Below are 22495 nucleotides of genomic sequence, written 5' to 3'. Positions count from 1 at the left end.
GCGCTGCCCGCCCAGCACGGGCGGCGTGCCGGCACTGCCCCCCGCCCAGGCCGCCCACGCACCCAGAACCGGGCTCGCCGCCCCACGCCCCGCGCCCCGCGCCCCACGCAGGGCTGGGCGGCTCAGCCCGGCCCGGGGAGCGGCCCCCCACGCGCCGTGGCCGGAGCTGCAGGCAGTGCCCGGCCCCCCCCCCCCCCCCCCCCCGGTCCCGGGGGTGGGAGCGCCGGGGATTTGGAGAGTAAAAGGGTCAAAACTGCCACGCGAGAAACGGCCGGCCGAAACCCACCCCCCTCCTCCTCCCTCCCCCTGCGAAGGCAAACAAAGGGAGACAACAACACGGGAGACAGAAGGCGGGAAATCAAACGCTTTTATTGATGTCCGCTCTCATTTGCGACCCTTTCTCATTTACTTTAATCGAACAAACCCGAATTGGAGATTGACTTTGGGTTTTGGAAGTTACAGCTTCGACAGCTTTTGCATTTTTAAGAGCAGATGAATCCACGGCGAAGTCTCCCCGTGGACTCAAGGACGGGAAGCAACTTCTTACTAATCCTCATGCAAACTACTGACTGGTTACTGGAGACTGAGGTTGAGTGTAATTTCAGGAAAAAGTTCACTCTTATGAGTATGTTAATCTAATAACAAGCTAATTTATAATCCTTTCACAACTGATGTAATTTTCACATATTAGATAATAATTACAGGCATATTGAGCAACATTAACATTATTAAACAACAATGAGCAGCCTTCTGAATATATGCTATGGTACTGCAAAATCTGAGTCATTCAAAGTGCCTCACCTAATAAGAGAGCGTATTTTCCATTAGAACTCTGCCAAGCCTCCAGAACTTTTTGTCTTACTGGTCTAGGGTTTTTAAATAAAATAAACCTAACATTCACATTTACAGAAGAATTTACGCCTGATCCAAGAACCCCAGGGACACTTACACTTTCAAATCTTTTTCTATTATACCAACAAATTATGCCTATTTGGAAAAGGAGCTATTGCTTTACTGTGGTATTACCAAGGAAGCTGATTTCTGAGTGCACTGGATAGATCTTCTGCAGCGAGTTTTCCAAGAGACTAAAATGTCTTGCTGTTGCTCTTCGGCAAGCATACACTAAACTGCAGACTCGGCTGCCGCTAAATACGCATTTCATATGGGGAATATTATTACTGATAAAAATAAAATATGTAAGTTATTCAATGTGAATGACTACTTATCTCCCCCTTGATGTATATAAATAAGACATATCTAATATGAGTGTAAACTCGGGCAACTGTAATAACTCTGTGGCCCCCATACAACAACAGAGGGGAAAAAAAAAAAAAAAAAAAAGCTAAATGCTTCCAACAAAACAGCTTACATTATCCTTAAAAAAAAAAAAAAAAAAAAGGCAAACAAAAGCCCTAACCCCAAAATACCCCAAATTCCTTTTACTAACTTTTAGTTTCCTGAAGGTTTCTCTATAACAAGGCTTTCCTAAAAGAAGAATATGTCTAAAGAACTTGCAGAAAATTATCATAAGGCCCAACAGAGAACAAGTGTCCTACTTATCTGTCTTCCTCTTACTGGAAGCAAAGGTCCCCCAAATCGTAACTCCCTACAGAATTAGGGTTTCTGTACAGAGCAGGGTCAGCTTTGCGCTGAAGGAGGAAAGAAATGAAACGTTTGCTCCAGGCTTCCCACACACCAGCTGCGAACAGCTACCCCCCAGCTCTCCTACATAACCCCCAGCACAACCCGCGGCTGCCACCGGTGAACTGTAGCTTTCAGGGCACGACTGCACCCATACAAACCCTGAAAATCTCTTGGTGGATCATTAACTGAATAAAGTCCTGTCCTAGAGCAGATGGACTTTTTCTGTACTCCAAAAAACAGGCAAACCAAAACCCACGTACATGTGAAGGAGGAATGGCCACACCGCTGTGCAAACCATTTTCCAAACCTACGTTGTCACTGGTCCCAGCCTTAAGAGATCTGCAAGTTTCAACTGATACAAAAATTCCTACAGAACAACTGCACTAAAACAAAACCCTTCCTAGAGAACAAAATTATACAAATAATTTAAAGCATTAAGTTCCAGGTTATATACCTGCACATAGTTCAAGTATTTTTTTTTTTTTTTTTTTACAGAAAATACCAGAACTAGTAACAACAATAATGGATTCCAAAATAGGAGAGAAATTTTGCCCCAAACAGTCAATCAACAGGATTTGAAAAACAGCATCAAATATTCTGAAATGATTTATGAACTGTAAGCATTATGGACTCGAGACATTCAAAATATATCAGTCGTATTAAAATTACAGTTATCAGCCTTCAGTAGATGGTAGGCGGAGAAAAAGAGTGAACAAACAGGGAAAAAATAAAAATATTGGTGAGGTTGTGAGAGACACTGGTTCAGTCTCTAGTTGAAAGGATTATGTACAGCAAGGAAAAGCCTTCTTTCTCCTTTACTCCCTTTTTCAAAGAGACTGCATGTTGTCAAGGTCCCTTTCCATTAGAGGAATACATTAAAATAATTTTTAATCTATATTCTATTTTCTGGCCCATAGAAGGTATTCAAACACACAGGAAAGACTAGACTTGTGCCAAGCAGATTGAACAAAACCGCATTCCTACATACTTTAACTATACAGTTACACATCAAAATTCAAAACAAAAAAAATAACTCAGTGCAAGTATTTAACAAATACAGAATTACACGTTCTGATCAATCTGGGGGAAGCAAGACTATGAAAGGAGTGCCTGAACTTGATGAGGAGATCGGTGTAGTGTGGTTTCTGGATCCTTATATTCATTTGAAGGATCCATCACAGCTGCATATAACTCACTGTAAGCTCTGCAGATCAGTTCTGTCGACTGCTTTATTATCTGCTCTCTAAAAAAAAAAACGAAAGAATAATTTGCAAGTCATACGGAATATAACTGCATTACCTACAAAAAAGTAAAGATATACACTAAAAACACACATTAAATATCAATGTCAGATTAAAAAGCCTTTTCACTTCAACTGTGAAAACAGCTGAACGTTTTAAAGTAACAGAAGGCTTCTTCATTTCTTCGTATCGTACACAGATAAACTCACAGATAGGATCCTGATAGCCAAGAAATTAGCTTCTTTATTTCTGCAGCCATTAAAAAAGTAGAAAGATTTGATTTGCATACAGTAGTTTTTCACCTGCACTCCCCTGCATCTTTTAAAAGACTGATTATCTCAGTGATCTCCCTTCTACCTCCTATGGCTTCTCACTGTCCCTTCTAAATACACTTTTTTTTTTTTCCATCTACCAACAAATATATTCTATTTGCTTTATCTTGACAGCACCTGATTCCATAATTGGTCAAAAAGGAAGAGCTGAAAGCGATAGTGATCAGAGATTTAAAACTTGCTGCAGCCTTTTACCAACAATGCTGTCAAGTCTGTATGCTGTTATTTTTCTGGATCTAAATCTGCGACAATGCACAGAGATCGGGTTCTAAATTTAACTGGAAAGTTTAGTATTTTTTTAAGACAAACTAATATTTTTATTTTACACTGCCCATTGAATCAGTTTACTTTGATCACCATGGTGATGTGCTTACAGCTGTACCTGCACTTTTATCTACCCGAAATAGTAGTTGCAACTATTTTATGGCCAAACCCCTGGCAGTGGAGCACCAGGGGAAGCTGAGCACACCAAGGTAATCGTGAACCCAGGTTCAGCCCTGCTGTGATACACAGCAAAGGAATAAAGACACCAAAACTGCATCCACTAAAATAAGGGCTGAACTTACCAGATGCTGCGAACTGACAAATTAAAGAAGTCTCAAAGACCAAGTGTGAAGAATTTGGTCTTTCCAGGTAGTATTAAGAAACGGAAGATATGAGAAAGAAGATTAAGAGACAAACCCTGCCATTTATTCTGGTGCAAAGTAGCCAGGTTTTCAATACACAGGATCAATTGCCAGGATCGCTAGATTATGAGCATAACTGAAGACCAGACTGGCCTTATAATAGCAAATTTAAAACCACTACTGCGAGGCAACACCTATTCAAGGTGTTCAGGTGAAATAACTGTCTCTGAACAGAGTCTGGGATCACGAAGCTACTGTACCACCACAGTCGTTTAGGAAAGTACTGCACACAGAACTAGTATAAAATTAACTGCATTGCACCAAATAATATTAAAGGAAAAAGTTCATTAAAATATTCCGGAGGATTGAACAGCATCAAATGAGTCTTTCCATCACATAATGTCAGTGTCATTAATCAGTACGTTAGGATTTCAGTTGCCATAACAACACGATACATTTTATCACTGACACAAATGGCAGCGCCTTCTAAAAATAGTCAGGCCGGCGCTCAGTCTCCCTGATCCAACACAAACGAAAAGAGCTTTTCAAGACCAACAACACATAAATAAACAGCTTGAAACTTCCCGAACGAGCAAAGGAGTTTGAAAGACCAGAGCGTGCGCTGGCAAAGGCCGGCAGGAGGGACGCTCGCCACAGCTGCTGGCGGTGCCGCCAGCCAGCGCCCCGCGGGCTGGCCCCGCGCCCGGCGCCTGCTGCCGGGGCCCCAGAGCCACAGGGCTCCCGCGCGGCCCCGGGCCACTGGGCCACACGTACGTGACTTCAAGGAATGCATCTTCAAAACTGACATCAAACAGCTGCAGAACTAACTCGAAAATTTTAATTTCTGGCTACAGTAGTTGCAGTTATAGTACTGGCTAAATATTTGGCTTGGATTCTGAGAAATTTCTGGATTTTGAAGGTTTATTTACCGCAGAAATATCGACTGTTAAGACCCTGATTCTGCAAGCGTGCTTCTCTGTAAACAGGTATCTTCACTTCAGAAGGACTGCAGGTGTTTAAAGCTACAGGTCTGAAGGCTAAGGGGCCAAGAGACTTTTTCTTTTTTTTTTAATTCAGAGCAGAACCAGACCTATAGCAGGTTAATAAACTTCCACCCATTAGTGGAGCTGTAGCAGCTACAGCAATCATCCTCACACAGGTTCACCTCTCAGCTGCCCACTGTTGCAAGATAACATGAATTCGGCTTAAATTGCGCTGAGAGGTTTAAAAAGCTTATCACTAGGATAAGGCTAAGATTGCATACATGACCAGTTTATCTTGGTTCATCTGATGGAAGAAATGATTAAGTCAAGGTAATTTCACTCTGCCCGAGTCTTTATGGAAGCATAATGTCTACCCCCGAAAAACTGCCTCTGTGTTAGCACTGAAAAATTGAGGCTTTCAAAATACATTTACTGTTATTATGATTTTTAAATAACCTACATTAAAAAAAAAAAAATACCAAAAGCTAAAACACAGGTTTACTAGCTGGAAGCAGCGGTTGCAGTGCTCGGTGACACTGCTGCCCGAGCCGCCCGGGAGCGGAGCCGCCCGCCCACGGCAGGGCCAGCCCCGCTGCCTGAGCCGCCGCAACTGCAGCCCCGCCGAGAGCGGGAAAAGCACCAACGGCCCCCGGCACGGGACGGGACGGGCTGGGCTGTGCCAGGCCGGGCCGGGCCATGCCATGCCGTGCCAGGCTGGGCCGTGCCGTGCCGGGCTGTGCCGTGCCGGGCCGTGCCAGGCCATGCCGTGCCAGGCCATGCCGTGCCGGGCCGTGCCATGCCGGGCCATGCCGTGCCGGGCCGTGCCATGCCAGGCCATGCCGTGCCGAGCTGGGCTGTGCCGTTCCGGGCCATGCCGGGTCATGCCGGGCCGGGCCATGCCATGCCGGGCTGTGCCATGCTGGGCCGTGCCATGCTGTGCCGTGCCGTGCCGTGCCAGGCCGTGCCGTGCCGTGCCACACACCAGGTGTGCGGCATGACACCGGGAGCCTCTGGACGAGGAGAACCTGAGCAACACTGCCGGCGAACCTGTCAGCTGAACTCGCCGACCACCGTACGTCCCTTGTACATCCCTTCCAACTGAACGATTCCATTCTATTACATTTCCAACAGTAAATATTTTTGCCTCAACATATGTAATTTTTTAATCGCAAGATGCTGTCATACACTCCTGCTGAGGACAGGTGCTAGTAATGAGACTCCAAATATCATGGCATTACGTAAAATGGGCTGTGCCAGTCTCCATTTCTGGTACATTCTGTAACGTGCACTCTTCACAGGTGTGAAAAATGACATCAAGAAAAGTTTTTGATCAGTGCAGCATTTAACTCCGAGTTTAAGTATTGCCAAATGTCTTCATAGGGTTCACATTTTACTGGAAAGAAATTTGTGGCACTTTCCCTAGCCTTGGGGTTCAGTTGTAGTCAAATAAACAAGAGAACAGATAAAGTTCTTGCTTTCGTATTTCAAAGAAGAAATCACTAAAACCCAAACATACTAGGTAAAAAGTAATCTCAGCACAATATTCAATGATACAGAATGCCCATACTCTACAGCAGAAGAGAACAAAGTTGAAAATTCTAGACCTGATGGAGCAGTGGGGATACAAAAAATCTGGAGTGGAGAATTACGTATTTCATCTGTCTCTGGAATGTTTACAAAATAGTTCTAAACCAATTTACAATTAAGTTAACAAAAAACTGTTGACACAGCAGACCATGTTCAAAATAGATGATGTGTTTCATTTTGATGGTGTCCACTAAATCAAGAGTAATTACTTCAGAAAGTTACAGAATTACATTCTCCTCATTGCTTGTTCGAAAGAGGAGAGTCGGAACAAAAGTGATTTGTGACCTGAAGGACAGTGCAAACATGATCACAGCTGATAACTCGAATTCTCATTATGATCCAATAAAACCTAATCAAATTAAGCTTTCTGATCACTATGCACACATAACGGAAATTCAAAAGTAAGGCACGTACTTCACAGTGGCACTCAGAAGAAAGTTCAGCTGGGACATTAACAGACTATCTGGAGCAGAGAGGTAGCGATCAAACTGAGCCTAGGGGTGGGGGGAAAAAAGAGAATACGAGATCAACATATTAAAAACTTGCTGTTAGAGGAAAATAGGTAAAAACACAGATTGCTGAAATGTGATTACATTAAAATGGCACCTTCTTATGTGATAATAATTTCTCTTTTTGTATGTTTAAGATAGTCTAACATACTATACAAATGTTTAAGGTAGAACTTAGTAGTCCAAACTAAACGTCTAACTTCAGCACCTCTGTCACCAAAATTTTAAGTTTCTGACTCTGAAGAGTACAGGTGCAGGGCCAAATAATGAGAATCCAGCTTCCATAATTATCCAAGTTTACTATGCAGCTGGTACATGTATGCCTGCACCTCTGAAGATCAGATCTAGTCTCATCAGTGCAGAAGGAATACAGTAGTCTCCAGATCTAGACTGTCCAAGTTAGACTAGCTTCTTTCTTTCTTTCTGTTTCTTTCTACTTTTTGGCAGGGAGTCACTACTTAATAATCTAATGAGCACTTAGGTTGGGAGAAACAAGAGCAAGGGACCTAGTTCAGGCTCCTCCAACTGCTTCTAGGCTTACTGCTCCTCCCCCATATAGTATAGTAAAAAAAGTTGTGGTGCTTTGATTCTAGTAGTTTGGAGAAGAAAACACTAGGAAAGAACATGACTGTTGTCTTCAATCATCTATCAGAGCAGCTGTGGGTGCCCCCTCCCTGGAAGGGTTCCAGGCCAGGCTGGACGGGGCTGGGGGAAGGGGGCCCTGCCCGGGGCAGGGGGGGGCACTGGAGGGGCTTTGAGGGCCCTTCCCACCCAAACCAGTCTGGGATTCTGTGATCAAACGGGTGACTACAGAGAAGATGGAACCAGGTCTTCTCACAGGTGAAACCATGAATACAAGTGGACACATATTACACTAAGGAAAATTCTGAGATACTGAGAGGAAAAATTTTCACCAGGAGTGTCATCAAATACTGAACAAGTTACCCAGAAAAGCTGTGTAATCTCCATCCTTGGAATTATTCACTCCGTCAAGGCCCTACGCAACTTCACCTAATGATGGCAACCTTCCTGAACACTGGATGAATCTCCTCGAGCTGGTAAACCCTAAAATCCACATCCATTATTTAAATGTGCAAGAAGTGGGCACAAATGACTAATTAAGTCACTCTCAGTTCTCACAATTTAACTTTTTGGGGTTACCTGACCTCATTCATTCGGAAGGCAAGGGAGCTTTAGCTGAGAGAAAGGTATGGACTTAACTAGAACAGCATTTGTAGGCATTTAAAAGGCTGGGACCTGGAAAACTTTCAGGTTAAGTTGGGAGGCAGTGAGACTGCCTGCCAGTACTTTCTCCACATGGTTTAAATCCTGGAAAGCCAACAGTTTAGGCTAAGAGATGGGATTGACGTGGGTTCGATTTCAGCATACTGGCTTCCCTTCTGGTTGAAGTGTATTCACACAAGAAGACAATAAACAAAGTAAAGAAGAAAGGAAAACAGCTGGAATCCTCTCTAACTATTCAGGTAAAATTATTACGTACCACTGTAAGTAACAGAGTTACATATACAAAATTTAAAGAGATGGTCCCCAAGCTGCAGTCTTTAAAATCCTAATTGGTTTGCATGAGCATGGTAAATAGAAGATATTTTAAATGACAAATTTATAAATAATGATAAGAAAGCATGCTGATCTGAGTGAACCACGGAATGCTCTGTGCCAGAGCTCTGCCCGTCCAACCAACCTGGGAATCACCAGTTTAAAACCTCAACAGAGAAAAACTGGCAACGTTGACACAATTAGGAGGGATTCAACATACTATTTTTTAAAGTTTGGGGTTTTTAAAAATTCTTTTAAAAAGACCTTTTTTTTTGGTGAGGTTGCACGTGTACTGATGGATGAGCAGGCCTTATTTATGGTTAAACTTTCAGAATAAAGCTAAACTTGGCTAGGCAAGAAGAGTGACAGATCATACATTATTGCCTACTGAAATGTGATATTGCTATCTCTATGCAAAACAGCCTTCACACAGTCTAAGAAAACATATCAGCTGATAACTTGTTTTATTGTAGCTTTCAACTTAAAAAATATAACTGTGACGTATGCCCAGCACCTAACTTCTGAGTTTAGCTAAACTATTTGCATAAAATCAAAGCCTTAGGACTAAAATGATAAGCGATAGCAGAACCTATATTTCAAAGCATACAGGCAAAAAAAAACCTTTGGTGATTAAAACTAATTAGAGCTAAGTATTTGCTTTTAGCAATTTAAGATGACTCATGGGATAACATTCCTGTAAGTAAAGTTCTGTTTCCCAAGGCTTAGAAACTAATATTCTATTACTACCCGTTCATAAATAATTTATGAATTTATTACTTCAAGTGGTGAAATTACTATAAATGAAGAAAGTATTCCCAGACACGTAATTTAGTTACTCTTAAAGACTATGACTAGTTAGATGAATATCTACTACATTATATAATTACTAGTATTCTTTCCCATGTCACAGCATTACCACCGCCATATGAACTTGTACAATGCTTACCATTGCAACCTTCAGGGACACAGAATCCATACTTGGCAAATGTGAAAGAGGACCCTAAGAAATAGTAGTCAAAGAAAGGTGGGAAAAAAGGTCACATCAGCATACGGAAAAAGTTAATCATTTCTACAATCAGTTCTGTACTCAATTATTATTTGGTCCTGCTACAGGATCTTAAATGTTTGGAAGTTGAATCACCATATAAATACTGAAATGCTTTAACGGTTCATTTGTACTCCACCACTCTCAAGTTAAAGACTCAGAATTCTGAGTTCTTAATATGCCTTTTCAAGTTCTTTGCTTCCTTTTTCACCATTAAATCATAAATTCCCCAAAAAGCCTTCCACAAGGTCTACGATAAGAACTGAACTGCACACTGGCCACATCTCCTTGGCGTCCCAAAATTACAGAGGAAAAACTTAGCTCTATTCATCTGTTCTGAAACCGTGCAAAGCTCAAGCCTGCTTCCCAGTAAATCTTCTGTGCTGGTGTGGCATTACAACGTGTACGTGCTGCACGACAGCACCACCTCCGCAGCCAGGCAGCCGGACAGGTACAAATGGCAACTGCTACGTTCCATTCAACAGCCTGTCCTGTTCTGTTTGAAATTGGGTTTAGAACAGGAGATCGGCTCACGAACAGGAAACCAAACTGAGTTATTGATCAGATTATTTATACACTTATTTATTCATCTTAATACATACAAATCTGTTGAGTTTGAGCACTTTATGCAAAGTTACTGGCTGAAGAAACAACATAAAGCTCTCCAGCAGAGTTCTGCTTTCTCCAGAGAACACTGTTGTTCACCTTTGCAAAAAATCACAACAGGACACAGGCACAGCTGAAGGGAGGAGGGGCTGTATTAACACCTATCACGTAACTGTGGTACACAAGAAAGGAAGAGCACGAGCTCTGAATTCCAGCTTTCAGCTCACCCTAAGAAATCTGAAGTTTTCACTTTTAGAATTTCACTGTCTTGGTGCTAGAATAGCTAGAGCAACGAATAAGGACAAAAGAAGTAAATATTTCAAATGGCTATAAAACTCATCTGCCGATTTTTCACAAAAGGAAAAAAAAGCAGTAATTTTCTAACGCGTGCAGCGTATCCCCCCCATGTATGGTGTGCAATGGCAGAAACTCAAACACTGCGTGCACAGGAGGTCCAGTATGTTCCAGGTGTCACGGAAGTGGTGTACACAGTCCGAATTTCTGGTTTAGAGCCAGTTTGACGCTGACACCTTCTCAGACACGTTAAAGTACCCATGCAGTTACTCTGAGAAGGTACAGGATGTCTGTGGTGCATGGAGCCTGTTGATGGCACACAGAGGAGCTGCACAGGAGTGCTGCACACCAAACCTGCCAGGCTTGCTGCACACACGGCACGGGGCAGATCTGGACTTACAGGGGCCAGTAGTCCTGATCCCGTGTGAAAAACCAACAGAGACTGCTGAGCTCTCGCCTTCAGAGGAAACTCCATTTGCAAAAGTATTAGTGCCAAAATTCTTCTAGTTGTCAGGTATGCAGTACCTCCTCAACGTGTACATCATTTAAGCTTACCTGTTCTGGTTTGTGCTGCTGCACAGAGTTATATATGTAACTTAGACCAGCTCTTGTCAACACGTAAGAAGCTTGCTCATTTATGAGTGTATCTAGATGAGCTTCAATCTGAAATTTTAAGCATACGGTATTTATAAAATGTGCATGAGAATATTAAATAAAACAAGAGCTGGGGTTAAAAGGTCTAGAAACACAGATAAGAAGAAAAATAATAAATACAACAAAAACAACAAACAAGGAAAAACCATGAATACATACAGCATAATTATTTCACCCATTTATGTCTTTCATATTATAAGGAGACAATAATAAAAATATTGATAATTCCTTCATGTCTGACTAACAGAACTTGTTTCTTTCGTATCTGTAAATGCAACAGCACCAGAAAGAATACCAAAGCTCTAATCCTAAAAAATGCTATATCATTTTATTTTGCCATAGTTCTTTGAAAGTATGTGATAAAAATCACTCAACTCTTATTGAAAGTACTGACAAAAGCATGTCTGTTTTGTAATAAACAAGAAACAGTCTTTCACAAGGAAAATAAAACTGAAACTAAATCATAATCAGTAATGATTTTAAATTCAATACCGATAAACATGTACTTGAAAAAAGTTAACTGAAAGAACAATAGACAACAACATTCCAGGTATCAATTTTGCTTGAATTATCTTCGTATGAAAAAAGTCATAAACGTATTTCACATTCTTAGTATAATCTTCACTTTGCACAGAAGCCTAATCAATAAATCCAACAGCACCAGCAGCAATGCTTTTTTAGTCTGAGTAGTCCTGGAAAGGTATTTGGAGACATATCCACTATTGCTTCACTTTAACAGGTAACTACCCCACGTTTCATTTATTTTTCTTCCAATTCTAAAGAAAAGCAAAAATTTATAATATAATCAAGCTAGGAAAATGTACGACTTCCATATCTGATATTTTAAGAGTTCACCTTTTTACTTCCTAAAATCGTTTAGAAAAACGCACTTTTCCTTTTAAATCAGGAGGGAAATCTTAGTATTTCAATTTGGAGATTTTAACTGTCTTAGAGAGTTCTTTTTTCCTATGAAAAATGTTTCTCTTATTAAATATGCCATTCTAACTCCACTTTAATAACCTACTTATGTGTAATCTTAAAGATATTTTTTCAGTCTGTTCCTGTATTTGTGAAATGCTCGAAGAAAGTAAATGGTATTAAATGCATAACCTTCCGTTCCGCTTATTTGAAGAATAAATCAATTGCAATATATGCTGTGAAAAAGAAACTCTGATAATGGAAATTAGAAATGCCCCAGACAGTTTGATGGGGTTGTCTGTTTGTTTGTTTCTGAGCTAAAAGGTGCTAGAAATTCTAATTAGGAGTAGAAAGCAAGAAATGGCTCACAGCCAATCTTTGCTGATGCCTTCAAATAAAAAGTTGTGACTTTTTTCCAAGCCCCCCAGCTCCAAAAGCTCTCCTGAGATATATTGCAGAGATATTCATGGAGCAAATCTATTGGGCAGTGCCTATGTTTTCCCAAGACAATGGTTTCTAAATTATGTTTCCACGTCAAAATGGCACCACATATGAACTACTATCCTGGCACATTACGTAAAACCAAACAAATGAGAAAAGAAAGGCAGAAAGAAGGATCGAAGTAGGAACTTCAGCTGTGCTATGCTCCAGTATAAACTAGGTGACCACCTAGTAGTAACTATATGATCGAGTATCGTCAGATATTTGACTGAGCTTCCAACTTCCATTTGCCTCCTCTCACACAGTTTGCAGATAAGTATTAGAATGATTAGAATAATGAAAATGTTCAGTGATGTGGTTTGTCTGCAACTAAACCAAACCAAACCAAAACGTTCTAATAATTTTTTTGTCTGTTTAAAATAAAAGATGCTGTTTACCATAAACTCTGATACCTGCAATTTGCTTAGGGTGTCTGATAAGAACCCCTCTTATTCCATTTCCCTGATTTAGAGTTGACCCAAAGGCAACATTATAGAAGATAAATAAGTTCACGTCACAACTTACAGTCTCCAAAAAATCAGTAAGTTGTTCGTTTTCCTTTGGGGCTGTTAAAGCTTACCTGAAACTGTAGCATTTCTAAACGTTTGTCAGTGAATTCAAAGAGAGCCAAAGTAGTCTTCATCATATAAAGCGAATTTACCATGAAGGTTGCCATATCAGCTGTGCCCAAATTACTAGCAGACATAGTACACATCTGTAACAATGGATCTAGCACACAAGACAGAACCTAAAATAGAAAACACACAGAAAAGAGGGAGGGGAGGGAGGAAATCATGTCACACAAAGTTTCTAAGATCATTCTGTCTCTACCACATATTTATTCCCCAAAGCAGAATAAAGAGAAATGAGAGTTTCCAACTGTGAAAGCAGTTTTCTACTGGATTTGTCAGCAGGTGATCAGCTACCATAGTGATGGGAAAAGTATAAAAACCTGAGAAGAACAGATTTGAACCTAGCAGGAGGAAGAGTAACCCAGATTAGATAGCTGGTAATTGCTCAATCTTGAGGGTGTCTTTACTTAATGGAGTAGTAATTGGATAACAGAATTTAGACACCGTGTTAAGAGTAGCACTCCATACTGTACTGTAATTATCCATTTGGTTAGTCACCATCTTACTCAGATTACAAACTCGGGTTTGGTAGAAAGCTCCAAAATGGGACCAGACAAAAAAGATTAATGTTTCACCCATCTTTTGTGTACTGAGACTAATTTACACGTACTATTTTTTTTCCCACCTCTTGAGAGCACTCCAACGTTCTCATACCTGCACAAAGTCAGCCTGACGGGCATCCAGGGGAACAACAGATGAGTCGTGAGATGCCAGAACCTCCCGCAGCAAGTTCAGTGTCTGATTTAGTGCAGAGCTTGGGCCAAGATCAGGAGGTGGGAGTTCAACCTGAAGAATGAGATTATCTGTTTGTGTTTTTTTTTTTTTCGTTTCATTTACAGCAAACACCATTCAATCTGTCTGCACAAACGCAACCAGCTAATAATAAAATTACATGTAGCCATGCAGAGAAGAACTTTAATTTGACATCTAGCCTGTTTCAGATAATAACTGCCTACAACTTTCAACATAACCATCCTATTCAGTGACAAACAACTAAAACTGAATTTCTCCTTTCACTCAGAGTATGCGTACTTTATCATCTAGAGACACCCAAACACTACTGGTTTTGGTAGTAAAAAAATACATTTGCTAGATTAGGTGCCAAAGAATAGCCACACTCTTTGCACCACCGAGTTCACTTTGAGCAGGACCTCATGTAAACATTTCAGAATCTAGTGCAAGCGGGAGCCTAGGACATTAGGGCCATACTGCAACAGTTGAATTAAGTCATCTTCTTGACAAGGCTACACAGCCCCTATCATGCTCAGTAGGAGAGCTGCAGCCACAGGTCCAAGAGTCTTAAGCCCCAGCAAGTTTTAACCTTAAATTATCATTATACAAATGAACTGTGTACAAGCTAACTCAGGTACACCTACATAAACTGCAGTGATAGTGCAAGAGCTGGAACGCAGGCGCATCTCAAAGGTAAGAGGCAGGAATCGCAGATTAAAAAAAAAAAAAGAAAAAAACAACCAACCAACCAAAAACCAACAAACCCCACTTTCAGAGTCAAATTATGAAAAGTTGGAGCACCTGAAAGGGACTGAAATTCTATGCTATTTTTAACACAGGCTCACGCACTTTAGCCCTTCTTTGTAACAAGCTAATACCCTCAAATGCTTCGTGAAGTGTTCGTATAACATAAAACCTAGCACGAATCTTTCTCCCAAGCCACATCCCTCCGGACCCACTCCAAATGCACTTGCATCTTCCCGTTTTCTTCTCTTTTTCACCGGCTGCCTCCAACGGGCTTCCTGCTGCCTCCAGACCCTCACTGGGGGCAGCCCGCGCTGCCGGCCTCGGTCCCTGCCCACAACCATCTCCCGCCTGCCCCTCTCCTGCCCCCCAAGTGCAAACCCAGACCTGGCTGGGTCACGCGGGCGTAAGGAGACCCCCGGCAATACAGAACAAGCTTCCAGGCCCAGTCTCCTTCCGGAAGGGTGCAAGGAGCTAAACGTGGGCTGGAGCTGGCCCGTGCGCCCCACGGTGCTCGGGCACAGCCGAGGAAGGGCAGCGCGCTGCTGCAGGGCCAGAGTCCAGCTCCGCGAGAAAAGGCGGCCGCGCTGGAGGGACCCCCACGCCACGGGCAACGCGCTCCCCAGTATCTTCCCAGATGAAAAGCACCGATTCTCAGCGCAATAACGTGCACGTCTGAGTCAAAGGGGCAGCAGCCGGCGGCCAGAGCGAGCCCGCAGGGCACAGCGGGCGCTTCCCCAGCCTCCTGGAAACGCACCCAGGGCCGAGGGGCGCGCCGCCCGCCCTGCAGACAGGCCCAGCTTCCACCCTGCGTGTGCCCGGGAACGCCCGGGCCACCGCACACGTCCCCGCACCGTCACCGAGGCAGATCAAGCAATTCTGCCATCCCACCAAATACAAAGCGTTCCTCTCCTCTCGCTTTCCAAGAGAGAGCGTACTGAATCCAAGGGACCAATGGAAAACGAAATCCAACAGGCTCAGAGAGCAGTTGTTGTTCAGCCTTAGCAGTCTTGAAAGCATAAAACAAATATTCTAGCAACGAAGTAACAGTAATTCAGGAGGTGGCCTTTATTTAGTGCCGACTAGTAGTAAAGTTTACTGAAATTTACAGCACTGAGTGACTTTCTTCTTGTTTCTTCTTGTTATTATTAGGGGTATTGATTGTGCCCTGCACACACTGTTCTCAGACCTGAACTGGACCGTGTTCAGGGATATTTTGGCATTAATTTGAGACTAGGGTTTGATGGGGTTTTCACTCCCAACGCACACATAGATCATGGCAATGATAATTTCAGGCTTCTTTGCTCTGAATTTTTGTCTCCTGAAGCAGCTGATGGTCAGGAGTTTCTAAATTAGCTCCATCTGTCATTTAATCTGTTCTCTTAAAGTCTACTGGCTTCTAGATGGGAGCAAGGAACAACATTATGGAAGAAAACACTGCGAGGAGAAAAGGTTTAGATTGTTATATTCTCCTGGAGTTAGCTTGAAATTCCTGACTACTGCAACAGAAGCAGAATTATCAGTAAGTGGAAGGAAAATTAAAGCAGTGCTATATTCATTTTGAAAATTCTAACCTTTTGCACATGGATGTAGATTGGGGTTTTTTTCAGAATTAAAAAGAAAAATTTTAAACCAGACATATCTAATTTATTGAGGAACGTACCAACTTCAATTCGTGAGAGCTAAATTGCTATTCTAATAAAGAAAATTGATGCCCAAATGTTTTACGTGCACTGAAATATTATTATAATCGATCCTATTTCCAGAAAAGTAGATTTGAAATGCATGCTGAATTCTACTTTTGAAGTACTTGCTTCAGATGCAAGCCAGACAGGAGCTAACTGAAAAACTATCAGAGAAGTTCTGCAGCAGCTAGTTCAACAGCATTAAAACATTCTCTAACATGGTATTTAGTGTCTCATCAGTTATAACCAGCATTTCAGTCATTCAGAAACGAGGCCAACCAGCTGTTCAGCCTTTCAAAGAAAACAAGAAGAAAATCCCAAATTTTTAAAATCCAAAATACAAAACTGAAATTAATTCTCCTAAAATTAAAATGGACACTAAAAGTTGTCCATAAGATTTAGTATAAAGGGTAGTGTCTTCATTTAAATTCTGCATATCAATCAGCAGGGAATAACAACTAAGCCAGTAATCTTCCACCAAATACACAATCCAGAGCAGGCTGCTCTGTCTGTGAGAGCAAGTAGCTCAAAGGATGTCTTGAAGGATCTAAGAAACAGCAAAGGAAAATACAGGAAAAAGAGAGGGGAGTATCAACAATCAAGAGGGTGCACGTATGTTAACTGTTTCCCTTTCTCACAAAGAAAGTTAAACAGAAAAAAAAAAAAAATGTGCAATTTTCATTCCTATTAAATACAGTTAATTCTATTAAGGACTGGAGCAGATATTAAGCAGAGCAACTTGGTTAGAAGTTCATACGTGCACCTGCAAATACTGAAAATACTGTATAGGCAAGCAATCAAAACTGTTTATATCCTATCCTACTTGAACATTAGGAAGCTCCCAGTGCAGAATGACATGGACATACTGGAGCGAGCCGAGCACAGGGCCGCGAAGCTCACGGAGGGCCTGGAGCATCTCCTGTACAAGGCGAGGCTGTGTTCAGCCCGGAGCAGAGAAGGCTCTTCTCAGAAGAGGCAGGCTGTTACCCGTGTGTGTAAGCACCTCGCGGGAGGGGTACGGAAGAGGGGCACAGGCTGTTCTCAGCGGTGTCCAGTGGCAGGTCAGGAGGTAAGGGGCACAGACTGAAACGCAGGAAAACAGTATTTTCACGGCGAGGTTGGCCAAACACCGGAGACAGTTGCACAGTGGGGCTGTGGAGTCTCCATCCCTGGAGACATTCAAAACTCAACTGGAACCAGTCCTAGGCAGCCTGCTGTACCTGGCACTGCTTGAGCAAGACGGGTGGACTAGGTGATCTCCAGAGGTTCCAGCTGCCCTCATCCATTCTGCAATTCTGTGACGCTAGTATTAAATAAAGCACGGAACTCCCCAGAGAAAGCACTGCTCGGAGTGGCAAACAAAAGGTTGGTGGCTTTCTGAAGGGCCTAATCAGCTTGTAATAGTCTTGTTGGAAGCCCCACTGGCAGAGGGTGAAGATAAAGCACTATAGATGTGGAACCTTGCAAAAAGGTATCTGGATATGTCAGTGTGTCAGTCACAACTTGTTAGTGTCAACTACAGAAGTTCGTTTTACAAATTGAAACGATTTTCACCACAGTTAAACGACAGCAGTCTAAAACCTGAATGTACATCTTCTTCCAGAGAAGCTGTCCTAAGCTTTTTAGAGCCCTATTAGGATCCTGCAGAGATCACCAGGGGCTCCACAGCAGAATGCCTAGTGGTATGCTTTTCTTTTCAGTTGTCGAGTTGGTCTTGAAAGAAAAGACAACAGAAAAATTCTGGCTTTGTTTTCTTCACATGGATCCCTTCAGACCACAACAGCATGCAGAGCACAGTATCAACCAGTCTCATTTCATCTGTCCCATATCTGGTTTCCCAGAAACCTAATAGGTTTCATTCTGACAAGAACCAATTATGAGGGAGAAGTTTACAGTTATTCCCATGCAATGTTTTAATCCATTTCCCACTGACAAACTTAACAGATAATGCGATCATAACATTTAACTTGCATACATCTACTCTAAGAACGGAATTAAGGAAAAACAATCCCAAAGCTTGATTTGGGGTACTCTACAAATAGTCTTCTAACAGCTCAGACAGCAGATGACACATTAGTTTGGCATAATCTCTCTTTAGTACCTTTATGATAACTCTCATTCCATTTAATTCCAAGTTTGTAATTATTATTTCCTTTAATAATTGTTCTGGAGTACTACTGAAGCCAGAGTAAGGACAGCTGCACCTGAGAATTCCCACTCGCTAAATGTATTAGCTGATCCAATAAAACACACTGGCATAGGTTGGTCTAACAGGCTTGTTAAAATGCTGCACCAGCTGACTCATGACTTTAAATGACAATTCTCTCAATATGAGAGAACTGAAAAGAGTCCATCCACTCCAGTGCATTAGGTGCTTTGAACTCTGCTTTCAGTTTCATTGGAACAGGCTCTGTTGTTCTGAGAATTATTTTAATTTACTGTTTTCTCCTGAATTTACCATCTGTAAAATGGTACTCTGTACCAGGCTGCTCTTAGATCCAGACAGTAACACAAGCAGAACCCCAAATCCCTAAACATTTGATTTATTTGCACAGGGTCAAAGGAAACATGAAAGGATACATAAGGGCTGAACCTACAGTTCTCAAATGTTTTACTAGTGTGGCTGCTGGACCCATGGCTGGGTCCAAGAAAGCTAAAAGGAACAAATCCAAACATGATTTTTCAGCGCAGGGACACTTAACACTAGTCAAAAAACACTCTGGTTGAACAGATAACCAAACCAAACCAGTTGTTAACAGAGCTAGAAGGCACTGGCAAGACTGCCCAACACTGCCTCTGAAGGGCAGGAGCCCATACACCACCACGAAGGAGAGATGCCTGCAGCAGAAGCTGGTGCACTGAACCTGCAGCGACACGGGAGAAGGGTGGTGAGGCACAGCTTCTCCAGGATGTCAGCGCTGAGCTCTGCGACGACCTGAGAATCTCAGAGCTGGGAGCAGCATTTTAAACCTGAACACGAGTGGCTCTGCAATGACTCTGCTACCAAGTTTCACGTCCGGTTTCAAGCAGTATCAGAGCCAGATTCCCTTGTGTGTTGCCTTTCTTTGATAACAACGAACTTACTTCCAGGCAGCATGCTCAATATTTCTGTTACATAGATTTCAGATGGTAAAGAGCTACCCGAGCAAGGTGAATGAACATCACAAAAAGCGTTTCTCAGACTGAAGAGATTAAAGCGGTGACAGCTGCTGACTCCCTCATTTTCAGATTACAACCAGGGTGCTTGAGATTTTCTGATGCAAGCCACTAAGCACCCTGAAGTAACCAGCGATGTCCCTGTATCGTTTACACTGATGGCTTGACAACCAGGAGAAAGAATCCTGATCTAAGACTGCCTTTAAGTTTCCATACAGCTCGGTGCTTGTGACACTCTTTATGTAATGTGGGACTTTTCTCAAAAACAGATGTAAAAGACAAAGTTATTGTTTTGTCCTAGAAAGTCTGAGTTTCCCACTGCACTTCAGAAACTACATTCCAAGCACTTTGAAGGCAATGCTCAACTCAGCATAATCAATAACCCAGGGAATTAAATTGCCTGTGGTCATGAGGACATCAGAGTCAAACTGCCATCCTGTCATTCCTCCGCATCCAAAGGAAGGGATCTTGAGGAGTCAGCATATTTAATGAAACATGCTTTGTCTAAAAAAGTTCCCAACTAGTTATACTTAAGAGAAAGATTTGCTTAAATACGACTCTGGTCTATTGACTACTAAATAGACTGCAGGTATTAAAAAAGCGTAACACAGCAAGCCACAGTAACACATCAGTGTTTCCAGAAAACTCTCCCCACACTATACAGCACAAGAGAATTTGCCCAGGGATAAAGAGACTCCTGTCAAGTTACAAATTCACTGGTAATTATGACTAAGTCTTCTGGAATTTTGTAGCTACAAACAGCAATTAAGTAAAACCCTTAAATTCTCTTTAAATGAAATAACAATTGTAGAACTGATTTCCATTCCGAATTTCCTGCTTACGATTTTCAGTTTATCAGAAACAACTGAGGATACTGAGGGAGCACTATCACTAAAATGGCCTAACACACACCACTTTCTAACGACCTAAAAGAGGCACTTAAGTTTATAGAAATAAAAATATTTCTTATTTAAGAACATCCTATTTGTATTTTAATCTATTTCCAAAGTTATTTAAATTGCCTTAGGAATCATATCTTAATCAAAGCAATGGACAGCTGATATTCTTTGAAGCAGGCTTATCAATGACTTCAGATGCAAAATATAGGCATAAACAAGGAACCATGATTTCCACATGGTCCAAGTGGAAAGTAATTTACTGATTTCACAAGTGAGTTACTCTCTTTGTGTATAACAGGAGCAGCAACGAAGCCTCTGCAATTGCCTATGTTAGCACAAAGGGTCTATTTTCCAGTGCTTTAATCTTCTCTGAAAAGAAAAAAAATTCTCGAAGCAGTTGCAGTGCATACATACTTAGCAAAAAGCTGGTAAAAAGGTTAGAATGTGAAGAGAAACCTACTAATACATATACACAATTTTGGTCTGAACACACATTAATAAAAAGGATGATAAAAAAGCAACCTCGAGATTGCTCAAAATGTAAAGGCATCGTGATATTAATTCCTAAATTAATGAAGACATGAAAAGGCATAAAAGCTGGTTATCTGTATATTAACACACAATAAACTAAGTAACAGGAGAATTAAATTTATGATAAAACAGGGTCTTTATCTAATGGGAACTAATGTTTCTCTGAGTATAATTCAGCCTATTAATTTTGTATTTTCTGTGAAGTAAAACTAATTTCAGTCATGAGTAGATAAGACATCATTTTATCAATTCAGTAGTCCACTAACAAAGGGAAATAATAAGGTGCTTCAAAGGACTGTCTAAAACTCTCAGTCACAAGAACTACCCATCAGTACAGTAAGACTCCCTCTCGCCCACAGAGTTACCTCGTTGTTAACTCCTGAGGCACAGAGATTAACAAATAATGGTGGATGCCTTTCATACTCATATATCTAATCCTCTTCCGAGTCTCTTTTAAGCTTCTGACCTCAATTACATCCCAAGGAAAGAACCTCCTAGGGCACACATGCAATGTAAAATTTTCAGTGTTTCAGATTTAACTTGTAAATGTGTTTATGAGAAAGAGCAGCACTATAATCCTCTTACATTGTACAGTGTCCTCGGTATGCCGTTCATTATTTGGTGCCACGGAACGTGGCAGTGCAATCATCACCTTCCTTCAACATCAGCAAAACCAAACCTGACTCCTTTGTAAAACAATGGCAGCATCTAGAGCGAGCTACATCCAGGCTGGGGGCTGAGGGAAGGGGAACTAAGAGGGCAAAGAGGATTGCACAGCCCTCGCGCAGGGAGAACACAAAGAACCCACGCTATGAACTGGGGGATCACAACTACTTCCTCACTCCTCCTGCTGCCGAATTCTACTTGTCTCCAGACTGAAAACAGCTTTATCACCCAAAACAAAAGTACAAAGATTTTGAGTTACGTGAGTAGAAAAATTATGCTGGATCCTGTTTGAGTACCGATGTAAGACCCAGCAGGATAAATAAAACGGAGATGAATACATAACCACCTTACGGCTTCAAGCCGAGAAAACTTCTTTCCTTAAGCACTTCTTTGTTTGCACGGTCTCTGTAAGGAAAGAGCAGCTATATATTTTTGCTAAGGTCCATCACTGATTTCCCTTCATAAAAGGAAAAAGTACAGATATTTTCTGTTAGCTTACATATTAAGAAATAAAACTTTCTGAGGAATTCATATGCAGCTAGCGTATGACCATAGCGAGCCATAAGCTTTATTTATTTTGGGGGGGGGGGGGGGGGGGTAAATTCATACTGTTCCTGTCCACCGTACATTTTACAAACTCAAGCTTTAACTGACTCTTGAAGAAGCATAAGTGGCAGAGAAACCACCATTGCTGACACTGCCTTCAAATGGAAATACCCCGTGACAACAAACAACGTACTAAGTGGATTTCAGGAGTCTGGACTGCAAGTGGCAGCAACGAAGGAGTTGCCTGTGAACAAATGAGACCACGGAAATGGGTCACTGGGATATATGGGAGGGAAGACGAGGAACAACTGCTCCTTTGAGAATGTCATTGCTCAGCCCTTGCAGGAGGACAGGAAATGGGATCAGACGCGAGCTGTGCAGAGTGAGAAAACTACTCTGAGACCACAGAACGACACTGACCAAACTCA

The 22495-nt window shown here is 41.8% G+C and overlaps 1 protein-coding gene across 2 annotated transcripts in view; it reads right to left on the bottom strand.

Annotated features, from left to right (window-relative positions):
* Positions 1-350: 350 nt before the first annotated feature.
* COG6 (component of oligomeric golgi complex 6) overlaps positions 351-22495 on the bottom strand; it is a 57479-nt gene continuing 35334 nt past the window's right edge. For both annotated transcript variants that reach the window (XM_042805951.1, XM_042805952.1), the window contains exons 14-19: positions 13763-13894; positions 13057-13224; positions 10980-11087; positions 9426-9479; positions 6828-6907; positions 351-2887 (exon numbers count right to left, since the gene is read on the bottom strand). In XM_042805951.1, the coding sequence (XP_042661885.1) occupies positions 2740-2887; positions 6828-6907; positions 9426-9479; positions 10980-11087; positions 13057-13224; positions 13763-13894 (690 nt within the window). In that variant the 3' untranslated portion in view covers positions 351-2739. The remainder of the gene's footprint in view (positions 2888-6827; positions 6908-9425; positions 9480-10979; positions 11088-13056; positions 13225-13762; positions 13895-22495) is intronic.

Source organism: Tyto alba, unplaced genomic scaffold (genome assembly GCF_018691265.1).
Source record: "Tyto alba isolate M040663 unplaced genomic scaffold, T.alba_DEE_v4.0 Super-Scaffold_45, whole genome shotgun sequence".
NCBI classification, from domain to species: domain Eukaryota; kingdom Metazoa; phylum Chordata; class Aves; order Strigiformes; family Tytonidae; genus Tyto; species Tyto alba.
This window is presented reverse-complemented; position numbering and strand designations above follow the sequence as displayed.